General features: G+C 39.2%; 1 protein-coding gene across 2 annotated transcripts in view; it reads left to right on the forward strand.

The window, feature by feature from the left end:
* Nucleotides 1–14,403, forward strand: part of PLCD4 (phospholipase C delta 4) — a 946,362-nt gene that overhangs the window by 309,223 nt on the left and 622,736 nt on the right. For both annotated transcript variants that reach the window (XM_044075239.1, XM_044075240.1), the window contains one exon: nt 10,109–10,267. In XM_044075239.1, coding sequence (XP_043931174.1) covers nt 10,109–10,267 — 159 coding nt within the window. The remainder of the gene's footprint in view (nt 1–10,108; nt 10,268–14,403) is intronic.

Below are 14,403 nucleotides of genomic sequence, written 5' to 3' on the forward strand. Positions count from 1 at the left end.
TCCTTACCAGAACTTTTACAAATAACCCAACAATCTTTTCATGACATTGAAGACTACCTCTCTGACTCCCAACTGGTTCTCAGTCCAAATTGCTCTTCAGTAATAGCAAAACACTCAATTACTTTCCACTTTCACAATCTACTCCACAAATAAAACAAAAATAGAACCTGTTCATCACACCAAATTCCTTGCTGTCACAATTGACAACAATCTAAAATTTGACAAACACTTAGCTCTATCAAAAAGGTCCACATTAAGCTAGGTTCACTACAGAATCAAGCCATACCTAACCAGCTACACCAGGCACTCCATAGATAGAACACATTAACTCTACACCCTACTATATGCCTCATCAGTATTCACTAAACTCAGAAAATCAGATTTAAGCAAACTGGAGTCCTACTGCAATAAAATCGTCAAATTTGCTATCAACTTCCCCCACAGGCACACCACTGCACAGCACTATAACAACTGAAATGACTCGAACTGCCAAATCTCCTATGCCTTAACCAATCAACTTTCACTCATTCCATCTTTCATCACCCAGATTACTGCCCTGCGCTCAAGTACCTAGTATAGCCTGACGTCAACTCTAGACCCCTGAGAGCCTCCAACATATTGCTACTTAAAATAATTATGGCCAATAACAGTCACTGCAAATCTTTATGCTCTACAAATATTTATGTCCTGGAACTCCACGCCTCAGACAACACAACACACTGCAAACACATCAAAATTCAAATGACTACTTAGGACATACCTAACAAACAACTGGACTATGCCAGACCGAGCATACTTCCACCACCTCTGTCAGTCAACCAGGCTCTTCCTTCCCTCACTTAATCCTAACTATATATTTCTTTTTTCAGTTTTCGCCCCTGCTGCCTATCTCTCCCTTCACACACCTGACTATACAGTGCCCAAGAAGCAACTGTCAAAATGTCGCATATAAGTTTCTCTAAAAAGGGTCAGTAATCAGCTTTTTGTACATCCTGAAGGTATTCCTCACTCAGCATATACCAACAATGTCATAGCATCTAACTATTGATCAGTCATTTTCTTTCCTCTCCTGTTATGAACTATTCATGCTACTGATTTATTCAACTTGTCTTTCTCTGTTTCAGACTTTAACTTTTATATATGACTTATGTAATGCTTTTTGTAATATTGTTATTGCATTCTTGTTCTGTTTTATATAATGTACTGCCATTTTCTTTTGTAATGTGATTACTTTTATTTTTATTTTTATTATTATGAAACTTTTCTCCCCGGGCCTCTGCTGAAAAAGGGCCAAGGGCCCAGTCGGACATTCCCAGTAAACAAATGTAAAATAAATAAATAAATAAACTGTCTTGAAATTCTTGTGAATCCTGTGAATCATAAAAGTAGTGATATTAAGTCTGGTACCCTTTCTTTCCTCATGAAGAAAGAATGTCTGTGAATTGACAACAGCGTGGGAGAATGTATACTACTTCAAAGGTGAAAAAGAAGTCAGTGACTAGAGACAGTGGTAGACCCGTCAATAGTCCCTATTTTGGAGGAATGTACCTATTTTCAGACCTGATTAACCCTTGCACATGATGTACCTATATTTGAAGTTATGTACCTATTTTCAGGTTTGATTACCCCTTCACACTGTTTTCTGAATTTCCTTCATCATGTGTAATTTTTGAAGCTGTCTAGTACATAGAAAACCACACTACATGACCAACGTACTACTGGCACCTGTAAATTTAAAAAAGAGACACAAATCTTACATCTGACTTTTCAGATGCAAAAATAAATGACCTTGTGTGGCAGAATTTTCCAGCAGAGTTAATTGTTTTACACTATTTGATAACATGCTTATATTTCCCATCTTTTTTGCCACTCTGATTTTTAAACATGTTTCTGAGTAGTATCCCACATTCTTCGTGAAAGCAAGAAGAGTTATATACTATTTGGTATTCATATTTTACACTAATTAGATACCCAGATTTTTGGCTGGATGTGCTACTTTTCAAGGGCCTTTGTACTCATTTTCAATGTCTGCAGGTTGAAAGATGCGGATGGTGATATCAGAAGAACTGAAGGCTCAGTCAGTGCAGAGGTCACAACTGTTACTGGATGATCATAGCCATTAAGTACAGTTTCATGGCAGGGAAAATTCTCTGGGGCATATACTTGTTTTTAAAAGTGGATGAAGTAGTGGTAAGAGTCTACCATGACTGATTGCAGTTGAAACATATTGATTAAAGGACTTTATTTTTACATCATAAGCAGTGTAATTTGTGAGTTTGTAAATTATTGACCTGTGTGAACATTTTTACATCATAAGCAGTGTAATTTGTGAGTTTGTAAATTATTGACCTGTGTGAACATTTTGCATTTAGTATTGCAGAGTTATAATAATTTTATGGAAGATTTTATTTTTTCATACACTAACTGGTATTTAAATTCCTAACATAAGTGATTATGCTAATGAGTAGCTAACTGACTGCTTTTACATACTGATGTTCTGTTTTATATATGGATGTCTGCATAAGCCTCATGCCATGATATAGTGAAATGATGATAAAAAGTGTGTATTATGAACTGACTGTGATGGGACGAAGAAAGAAGTTGAATTTATTTTCATTGTCTAGGATGACTCGACTTGCTGGCATGTACCTTGGTAGAAAGGGTTTGACATTGTAGTGTGTGTAAAGATGCACAAGGTCCTGATTGGATAGTTTCAGAGGTGCTGACATATTTGCAGAGAGTACTCAATTTTCTCTTGTCATTTATTTTCTACTGGAGAGTTCAACTGGGTTAACGTGCTTCTTGAAATGTTTATTGTAGTGCCTCCCCTTTTATCCTTTTTTATTATTGTGGAAACCAAAACCAGGGATAAATGTACTTCACTTTGCAGGGTTGTGTGATCTTATTGGCTCTTGCCTTCATCAGGCCTCAGCTGGGGATAAATGGGCTGGCTCCTGCCTGGATGGGAAAACTGACAGAATTTGTTTTTATTGGAATAAAATTTGAGGGAAGTATCTGAAATGGAGTGATCTAGAAATCAGTGAATAAATGAATTTTGATTTATCTTATTTGCTTTTCTAAATACAGATTTGGAAAAGACTGCTGAATTTGTACAGACTGTGAGGTTTTCAGTGAGTCAGATTACCTTGAAATATATTTATTTTGTGAAAATTCTTTGGCATTTGGGGCATTCAGGAGAGCGAAATATGGGATGTTACCAGTATCCTACTTTACATCTGATAAGGCCTACTTGTTGACTTTTATGGATTTAAGGAGACTGCAAGATAACTGTTTTTTTGCCTTATAGATGTTTATGTAATATTATGGGCCTTTGACCTAACTGGGGACCCACACTTCCTCTTCAATTAGGGTTTGAAGGCTTAGCTCCTGGCCAGAAAAGGCATTAACAGCTCATATTTCTTTATGATTACAATGGAATGATAAGACAGGTATCCACCAAAATATTTTTGATATCCCTTGATGCTGTAGAATGCATTTTCAATAATCTAAGTTAAATGTGCTTAGACTAACAGGCTTTCAACAAGCTGAATTGGATTAAAACATATTACACCAACCTACTCTTTTTTAGTGATGATTTTCTTTGCTCCTTGTTCTAGCCAGACAGTATGGTAGATATTGATAAGCTATTTTATGCATTATTGCTTTATATTATATTAGAAATTAATGTTGTTACCACAAAGATATTTATTTCATTAATATTTAGAGAAATCATTTTTTGAGACCAGTTGGCATAATAGTTAAGGTCTTCGCCTACCATGCATAAAGTACAAGGTTCGATCTTGACCTCCGACCAATGCCTGTTTGGAGTTTGCATGTCCTCCCTGTGTCTCTGCGTGGTTCCTCCTACCTTCAAAAAATACGATGAGTGTTTCCATCTCAGACTTACCAATGAATGGAGCTATGGGAAGCAGCACAAACTCTATATGGTGCCCTATAGGGGGAAAAGTTGTACAGACCAACCTCTTTGGGCATCTACTGGAGTGTGCAGTATCCTCAAGATAGGAGAACATGGATCACAGACTGCATGCCATAGCAGGGCTAGCCACTCAATGGTGTAAAATATGGCTCTAGGTGATTCAGTCATGTTGGCTAATGTCACCAAATGGGCATGGGTAGTCACCAGTGATAAGTGGGCTGAGAACCTGGCCTACTCTGACCTATGCCAGGGACCCATGCTAATAGTGGGATGGGTGTATCTACCCTATTGGCCAGTGTGTGCCTGCCATAAAGCTCAGCAGCCCTGGGTCAGTATAAGCTGCTGGCCGGCCAGTGTCTAGTTGCCCAGCCTGGGTTACCTGGGATAGCTCTGTTGAGTGAAAGCTGGATGTGAAACCAATCAACCTGCCAAATATGAACTACGAATTGCTACAGTTAATGTGGGTTCACTGACTGGATACAGCTTGGAAGTGGATGACTTGATGATGCGGAGGAGGCTGGACATCCGATGTATTCAAGAGACAAGATGTAAGGGCAGGCCAGCAAGGTCACTTGGCTTGGGATCCAGAGTCTACTACTCAGGAGGGGGACAGGCTAGAAATGCTGTGGGAATTGCGGTGAGAGAGAGGCTTCAGAAGGCAGTGAAGGATATCATCAGAATTAGTGACAAACTCATGGCAGTCAGACTCCAGTGTAATGACAGGACAGTATTCATAATCTCAGGCTATGACCCACAGCCCTATCATTACACTGTGAAGAAAAGAGTGCATTGAGACAACAGTTGCAGGATCTACTAAATAAAGCAGGACAACATGAATTGGTGCTGATAATGGGTGACTTGAATGCACATATTGGAACAGACAGAACAAATTACAAGGACTGCCTGGGTCCACATGGGTGGAGGAACAGGAATAAAGAAGGTGAGGCCATTTTAGACTTCTGTCTAGCAAATGGCTTGATAGTAGCCAACACATGGTTCAGAAAGAGAGTCAGTCACAAGATCATATATAAGAGTGGCCAACATGCAACTCAAGTAGACTTCCTCCTAGTAAGGAAAGAGCACTGGGGTAGAATCAATGATTGAAAAATCATCCCCAGTGAAACAGTCAGCCCACAGCATAAACCACTGGTTGCCACAATCAGCTGCAAACAGGGGTCAGAGAAGGCTCTAAGGTCAACAGAGACCAGGCTAAAGACCTGAAGGTTGACTGGAGAGAAAATGCAACAGTTCAAGGAATTACTCAGGGCTCTAGGACCCTAGGAAGAAGAGGAAATAGGTGGAGTTGAAGAAGAATGGTAGTGCCTCAAAACAGCATGTGTGAGGACTACAGAACAGACATGTGGCCGAGAGGTATGGAAATAAGGTACATAAGGCAAGCTGGTGGTGGAATGCAGAAGTCCAGGAAGTCATCAAAAGAAAGAAGGAGTGCAGCAAAAAATGGAAGATAGAAAAACAGGCCAGGCTAGGAAGGAATACTGGTTGGCTAACAAAGATGCTAAGAAAGGAGTTGCAATAGCAAAGACTAGGGCATCAGAGGCACTCTACTAACGTCTCAAAAGTGGCTCATTAGGTGGCACAAAGAAACTATATCAGGTTGCAAGGGCAAAGACAGAAAGATAAAGAAGATAGACAGACACCCATCATAAGGGATGCCAGCAACAACCTCCTCACCAGTCTACAGGACATCAAAAGCAGATGGAAGGAGTATTTCCAGTAGCTTCTGAATGAAGAAAACCCCACAGAAGCTGTACTGCCCCAGAAACAGCCTACAATGAGAGAAGAAGAGGAGCCCACTCTAGAAGAAGTAAGAACAGCACTAAGGAAAATGAAGTCAGGGAAAGCAGAAGGCTCAGATGAGGTCACAGCCGACATGATAAAGATGCTGGGTGAGATAGGTGAGAAATGGCTCCTGAAGGTATTCATAGCAGTGTGGGGAGAAATGCTTACCTCATATGACTGGAGAATAAGCATACTTGTGCCAGTGTGTACAAGAACAAAGGGGACTTCTACAATCGTGGGCAGTACAGAGGAATCAAACTCCTATCGCATTGCATGAAAGTTCTAGAGAGGGTGATTGATAAACGGATACGCAGAACAGTAGAATGTAAGATGGGAGATGAGCAGTTTGAATTCACATCAGGATGCAGCACAAATGACCAGATATTTGCAGTGAGACAGATAGTTGAAAAGAATCTAGAGATGAGTTAAGAGTCCAACTGGGCATTCCTAGACTTGTAGAAAGAATGTGACAAGATCCTATGAAAGCTGATCTGGGCAGTACTATGGTGGTTCAAAGTCCCACAAACATTGGTAGAATTAGTGCAGGCTATGTACAATGACTCAAGTATGAATAGTGTTTGGCCTCCCAGAGGCATTCCCAGTGGGAGTGGGTGTACACCAGGGTTCCTCTCTGAGCCCACTGCTGTTCATAATGGTAATGGACTGCATTAGCAAACAGGTTGGTGGGGACAGATCAATGAAGTTGCTGTATGCAGATAATGTGGCATTACATCTGAGCAAGAACTCCAGTATAAGTATAGAGCAAGGGAATGCAAACCTGAAGGCACATGTGATGAAACTAAGCACAGATAATACAGTGGTAATGGCAGAAAACTGGGGATATCAGAACAATCTGAGAATTGAGATAGAAGGGAAGATAGTGGAACAGGTAAATAGCTTCAAGTGTCTGGGAGCGGTGGTTGAGGAGAATGGAAGTCTGAATGAAGAGGTCAAAGCTAGAATCAGAGGGGCTAAAGCCAACTGGCATAGAGTGTCAGGTGTAGTCTATGACAGAAGAATGCCAAAGAAGCTGAAAAGTATGGTGTACAAAACAGTGGTGCAACCAGTACTACTGTATGGTACAGAATCCTGGGCAGTACAGGCAGAGCAGATGAAGAAGCTAGAGGTGACAGAAATGAAGTGCCTGAGAAGGGTGGTAGGATGCACTACGTGGGACAGGCAAAGAAACGAGGACATAAGATCAGAAGCCAAAGTAGCTCTGATTGCAGAAAAGATCAAAGGGAACAGATTGTGGTGGTTTGGACACGTGCAGAAAAACAGAAGACAAGCTGGTGAAGAAGATGTGGGACAGACAGGAAAAAGGTTAGAGGAAATGAGGACAGCCAGCAAAGAGGTGGATGGATTGTGTGAAAGAAGATCTGTGACACTCAGGAATGGATGTCGAAGAAGGCAGGAGTGTGGCATTGGATCAAGAGCGATGACGACAGTTAACACGATTCCCCAACCCCATGTAGAAGATGGGAAAAAAGGGCCCTGATGATGATGATGATGAAGATGATGATGATGGTTTAGAGAAGTAGTATGCTATTTTATATGCTATTTTTAAGTTACGTGAGGGACCACAGTGCAACTGGTAATCAAAGAAATTTAATTTCCAGTGAACATTGGTATATAATTGAGCTCACAGTTTTCAGTAGATGATGTACTGTTATATGTTTATTCGATCCAAAAGACTGGAAGTGCTTGAGAGGATGAAATGGACACCCAGCATTTGACTTGTTAAGAAACAGTGCAGACAATGGTTGAGCTGAAACTTTGGATCAAGAGCTTATTTTTTGTTTAAAGATCGCATAACTTACCAATGACATTATAAATGTAAGTTGGGGTACTTTGAAATTCAAACACTGATGTTTAAAAGTTGATGTGTGTATAAATTATAATTAACAATAGAGTAGTAAAGCAATATTGTTTGTAATAATATGTTGATACAACAGTCATATTTCTGATTGCTTATTGTTTTAATAAGAGGTTGCTTGTAAGGCTAAATGTTATTTTTTTAAGAAGATGAATAAAAATGTGTTATACAAAAGTTGGGAAAAGTAGCATGTATGATGGAAGAATTCAATTATCCCACTATATATTGGTCAATTAATAACAACTATAATGTGTAAGAAAACATATATTGGATTTTGTTAATTATAACAGCATGAAACAGTTAATGTCATGTCCATTTAGAGTTTATTTTTACTCTTCTTTTGCGATAGTTGACAGTATAAACATGTTGCCACCAGAGGAAATCTCAGTCCAAGAAACTAACATCCTACTTGCAGAATGTCATTTCTGCAGGATATGTACTGTGGGGTCTGTAGAATATCTGGTAGAATAAACTATATTAAACTCAAAGATAAACTGCATTCCTGGAGATGGACTTGTTATTTGATAACAGTCTTGTTGAAAATTGTAAGCACTGTTCCCTTAAATAAACCGATCATATGGCAAAAAAGGTTCTCAAGCTTTTGGTTACACAACAGCTTGAGACAAATATTAGTGCTTGACTTTGTAATTATATTGTCAGGCCTTATGCAATATGTTGTGGACATTGGCCAAGAAAGGTGTTGAGCTGTCATCTGATCACCACTTTGAGGTGAGAAGGGTCAGATTGCTAAGGTGGAAGTTAGACAGACCTGGAGAACACAAATGCAAACTGACATGATCTTGGCAAAGTTTAGCTGACTTAGCTGATCATACTGCATGGGTTGATTTCAGCCTCCACCTTGGAAGAATTTCTGCTGTTTACCTGGGAAAGTCAGGGACACAAAGTCTGAATACATCCTGTTCAAGACACCATTAGCTGAGGGACTTGTAATTGTTGAGGTGTCGTTGTTTAATGTATCTTCTCAATTGTGCATGGAAGATGGGGTTGTACTTCTGAATTACCAAACTGCAGGGATAGTTCCACTTTACAGAAGTGAGAGAGGACTATGTGTCCCATCTATAGAGGGATCAGGCTTCTCAGGCTTCCAGAGAAAGCATACACCAAGGTTCTGAAAAGGAGCCTTTGTATGTCAGTTAAATCTCTGATTCAGGAGGAGCAAAGCAAAGTCCTTGGTGTTCATGGAACAGTTGGTCAGGTGATTATCCTTGCCAAGACATTGGAAGTCATGGCAGTTTTCCATTACTGTGTTTTGTGGGCCTGGAAAAGACATATAATTATGTACTCAAAAATTTTTTGTAAGACGTACTTTAGCAGTTACTACTTCCTATCCTTGGCTATGGTCACAAACTTTGTATACATTTCAGAAGAATAAAACTTTGAATAAAAGTGGCAGATGTGAGATTTCTTTTTAGGGGCTCACTTCATTGAAATGAGGATTTTTGCAGTTTAGAAGGATCTCAGAGTAGAACTGTTGCTCTTCTGGATTGAGTGGAGTGATTTGAGTGCCTTGTGAGGAATCTGGCTACTAAATGCTTCCCGTTGAGGTGCACCAGACACAGGCTTCCCATTGGATGTGCACCATGCGCTGTCATCTGGGAAGAGGCCTGGATGTAGATCCAGGACACACTGAAGGACTCTGTGCTTCACCTTGCCTGGGGAACATCCAGAAAATTGTACAAGATGAGCTGGAGACTGTTGCTGGGGATAGGGAAGTCAGGCCTATCCTGTTCAGGTTGCTACCATCATGAACCTGGGTCTATATTATTTGAGCAAAGTTTTCTAACATTGAATACCATATGGGCAATACCATATTGTCGATGTTAGAAAACTTCGAATATGGAAAAAAAAAAGCCCAAAAAGGTCACCTAAGATGTTAAGTCTTCCCTTTACCGCATTATAGTGCAGTCTCGGAGTTGTTATATTTAAAAAGCGAGGGGTGTGGGGGGTGCGGGGTGGTTTAGTCTTTTCTTTTTTTTTTCCAAATTCAAAGTTTTCTAACTTCAACCATATGGTGTCGCCCATATGGTATTCAAAGTTAGAAAACTTTGTTCAAATAATATAGACCCATGAACATCATAGAGACAAGTGTTTTAGAAAATGGATGGATAGGTGGCTGGATGGATGGATGAATAGATGGATGATTGGATGGATGAATACTACAGTACTCCTTAACACCACTTATTCATGATTATTTCCATGATTTTTACTTTTATACAATTGTAATGTGCTTTGAGAGTCTACGTTTGAGTTACTTATAACAGGAAAATATAAAATAAACACTCGGACTACAAATCTGCCATTAGTCACTGTAACACTAAACGATGCAAAGACAGTTGGATTAATCAAATCCCTTTACTTCTAAAACGTATTCTATTTTTATATTGTTGAAAGCATGACTTCTGTCAAAGCAAATGTTAGTTTGAACAGTGTAATATGCATTACTGAGCAGATCTAATCAAGCTTTCCTCGTACAGGGCTTCAGCGTGATGAGAACATTCTGCAAATGCTGAATGGCTCTATGATGAGAAAGGTAAAGTCAAAAATTTGGAAGAAGCCGAGATACTTCAAGCTGCAAGATGACTGCATGACCATCTGGTATGATTCAAAGAAAACAGGACACTCAAAATCTTCTTGTGAGTAGCAAGCCTGTTTCTTCTCATGTTCTTCAGCCTGGAAGATGGAAATGTATTCAGTTTTGGAAGCTAGTATGAGAATAGTGTACGGTGAGAAGACGATGAATGTTTTTATGGGTTAAATGAGATGAGGAAGATGAGTGAGAGAGCAAGGAAGAGTGTAATATTTATTTGTCATCGATAGCTGGTTGCGTTACTTGGTTTCTAAAAATGAATTTGATTTTGTTGTTATTTAGACTTGTTGTTGTAAGTAACAGTACTCTCAGTGGTATAAATGACAATTATTCTATTGAGTAATGATTTGCTAGTGACAAAACACACTTTTGGCCCATGTTGCTGTTGGTTGGAGTTCTCTCTTTTTCCCCACAGTAACTTAAGCACTGGAGATGAGATAGTTTGGTGATTTATGCTTTAGGGAATCGTAGTAAAAAATCCATGCTTTCAGCAACCACGTAAATGCTTGTCAGTCTTCAGCCTTCAGTTTTCTGATACATAAGTTCTCACTACAGATGTGAAGGTGGAACATTGTTTCACTCCTTCCTTTGCTAATACCCAGTAAGTGAACTTTATACTGTAAACTGCTGGGCTTTATGGATCTCAGGTGCATACCTAACTCTGCACAGTCCATGTGACAATGCAACTTCTGAGCTGCATTATGGGCAGCCTTGAGTGGCAAAATGTGTGTTTGTGACAGTGTGTGTGTGTGTGTGTGTGTGTGTGTGTGTGTGTGTGTGTGTGTTTATGCTCTGTTACAGATGTGCTAACAGCAACAGCATGGCAGTGCCCAAAGGAAGCAGTCTCCTCTAAGCGTTTCTGGATCAGGTTGCAATGTATAAAATATGAATGAAGACAGTGCTGACCGATGCTGAAGTATGAATGGCTACTTTAAGTAAACAGAATAACTGAAATAAACCAATAAGGGGTCAGTTCAATGATTTTTTTTATGTTATTAGTGGCACTACACTATTCCCATTTTTAAATATTTTCCTAGCCAGGTAAGGCTCACAGGACACAAATACAAATTTGCAGATCCATAACCACTGGTCTGAAGGCTGTAAGAATCAAACTCATGTCAGTTGAATAAAATTTGTTTGCAGCTCAGGTACAATAATGTATCAATCTGCACTGCTGTACATATTCCCTATCTGCACAGATCTCTGGTAATCTTTAGATTACTGAAAACAGTTCTTTCTAGCTCTGCTGAGAACAGAAAGGCACAAGCCACCTGACACAATACTACAACTGACACACTTGGTCTAACAATTTGTTCACCATATATTTTGAACAACGGACATCAAAGTCTTCCAACAAATGCTTCTTTATTAAGGTAGCCCATGTGTTCTACCTCTTTGTGCTTTCCTTTCTTTTTAGACAATCAGAAGTATCCAAACCATAATAAAGCAACAAATAATAGGATGTTGTTGTTCTTCTTTCAGCTTTTCCCGATTAGGGGTTGCCACAGCAAAACTCCGGTCCGCTAATGATTGGCAGTAGGTTTTTACGGTGCCGAGGTGCCAGCCTGACACCCAACCTTCAACGAAGGCATGCCCATTCACGCATGTCTTTCGAAAGCCACTCGACCGAGGGGAGGACATGCAGACTCCACACAGAAGGCACTCCAGCCAAGAATTGAACGGGAAAACCTCTTGCTGTGAGGCAACAACACTACCGCTGCACCACCACAGCTTAAAGCAACAAACAATAGGATAACACCCAGTAAAAGGTTCATGAACTAAACACAGCTGAAAGTACTAGTGTGCCTTTGCTTCAATTAACTTTTCAATTTTAAGCAGAGTCCGAATATTTTTCTGTACAGTCTGAGTTAACAGCAACAGGTAAAAGATCTTCATACATTTGTGCAACCTTCACAGGGTCATATTTATGCTAAAAAAAATTTAAATTCTAAAGAACATAGCATCCCACTGAATTTAAATATGAATATCTCCTTTCAGTATCAGTGTCTACTTTTTATATCTATGTATGGAAAAAACACTCTTTACAATTATGATTAAAACATACCACATTATGATTGAGTTTCATAGCAGGCTGACTTTCAAACCATGCTGCACAGACTACAAGAGAAGAAGAAGAAGCTTTAGATGTTTCAGGAGGAGCATGAAGTGTCTCAGAAATTTACCAAGGGAAAGGTAGCTTCAAACCTTGAAGCTTACAAAGACAGGATTCCTGTTTTTAGGCAGCCCCTTTCCAGTTACTCAGTAATTTCTACCATAATAACATCCAGCAGATGCAGTCGACTTGCACAAGCAGAGCAGAATTTAGTGGCACAGATCTGCTAGAAACAACAGAATCATCATAAACCATGACGGTGTCAGTAAAAGCATCAGAATAAGCAGAAACATTCTTTATAATTTCATTTACAATACTTCTAATCATAGTTGGCAATGGATAGATCAGAAGCATGACATATCCAAATGCATCTTCAGCAGTATTAACCCCCATAGACTCCAGCACTAGATACTTCCTTTCTGTGCTTTTCTGCAGGAAAGAGCCTCCCATCAGCATGCCCATTTCCAAAAGAAGAAAAATTTTCCAACTGCATCGGTCAACAACCCTTTCTGATAAAAATAGTACATGCAGTTTCTATGTTTGTTGAGTGACAGCATGTCTGCCATTTGTTGCCATACAGTCTCTCACTTCATTGTCAGTCTTATGTATGTGTAAAGCAATCTAAGATAAGAAAAGTACTATAGAAATGAGACTGTTTTGTTTGTTTGCTTATTTGTTTCATCTCCTGCATGGGAGAGTGGGTGCTTTGCACCTGTGTAGAAAAATGTATTTTTAAGTTTTGTGATGTTCCCTTTACAATGTGACATTTTCTTTGAAGAAGCTGTCTTCAGGGATTTCATCTTCAGAAAAGTGGAGCAGTAGCAGCATACTGCAGTGATTAACACTGAAAACAAACAGCACTTGGTTCTCCACTTCAGTTCTCTGATGTGATGCCTTCTCTGCCGAGTGTCCATGTCTTCCATCTATTCTCATGGGTTTTAACCACGTGCTTCACTTTTCTCCCACAGCTCAGACACTGCAGAGGTGGATTACCACCAGATTGCCTTTAGGTATGGGTGTATTTGGTGCTTGTGTTAGAAAATGTTTTCATGTGTGCGAGTGTGTGTGTGTGTGTGTGTGTGTGTGTGTGTGTGTGTGTGTGTGTGTGTGTGTGTGTGTTTGTATATTTCTGTCTTTCTGTATTTGTGTCCAGTGATAGACTGGTGTCTTTTTCAGAATTATTTTCTCTGCCTTGTGCCCACTGGATTCCAGAAACATTTTGGATCTCCCACTCCCAGAAATGGATAATAGGAGACTAAGTTAATGAGCATTGTCGTATATTCAATAACACTGTCTCTGTTACTTAGTGCATTATGTGATCAAATGATATAACTGTATTACGTACCATTTATCAACTTTTCCGCACAGACACGTCACAGTTGCACACATATATACATAGATACTTAACTGACAAAATCCATAAAATAATGCCTGATATTGACTGTACAAGGATGACATTTCATCAGAAATAGAATTATTTATTTTGTTATACTTTTTAACCCATTTATTGATTAGATGCATTCTTTGGATGCTTAGAGAGGGATATGGAATGCTTCTGTAATGTCAAAAAATCAAGTCCAGCACTAAGTGTGGTTATTATAACTTTTAATACAACATAAATAACAAAACAGGTAGGGTGAAACCCTCTAACCCCCACAAAAATATAACCAGACCAGTTTCGGTTGAAATAGCCTTCCTCAGTGTTAAACACAACCTTGTCACATCCATATCATTTATATAAATCAATTAATTAAACAGAGATGGTTGTTGGCTAATTATAAATGGTCATTTAATCCAGGCTGAAAAAGCCCACCTAGTTTAATAATCCATTTCCTTTCTTTAGCATTAAGAATAGTATGCCACCCAGATTTATTCATCTTGTCACCAAAAATTTTGTCAATGAGAGTAAATTTATAAGAAGCATTTCCATGTTTGAGAGTATGTTTGAATAGTGCATTTGATTGTCTCTTATTCTGAATATCACTCAGATGTTCTCCAATCCATAAACATAGGGGTCTGGATGTTTGGCCAATATAAAAGGCAGAGCATGTACACATTACCAAATATAT

This window comes from Protopterus annectens, chromosome 6.part0 (assembly GCF_019279795.1).
Source record: "Protopterus annectens isolate FY-2018-M chromosome 6.part0, PAN1.0, whole genome shotgun sequence".
Classification (NCBI taxonomy): Eukaryota; Metazoa; Chordata; order Ceratodontiformes; family Protopteridae; genus Protopterus; species Protopterus annectens.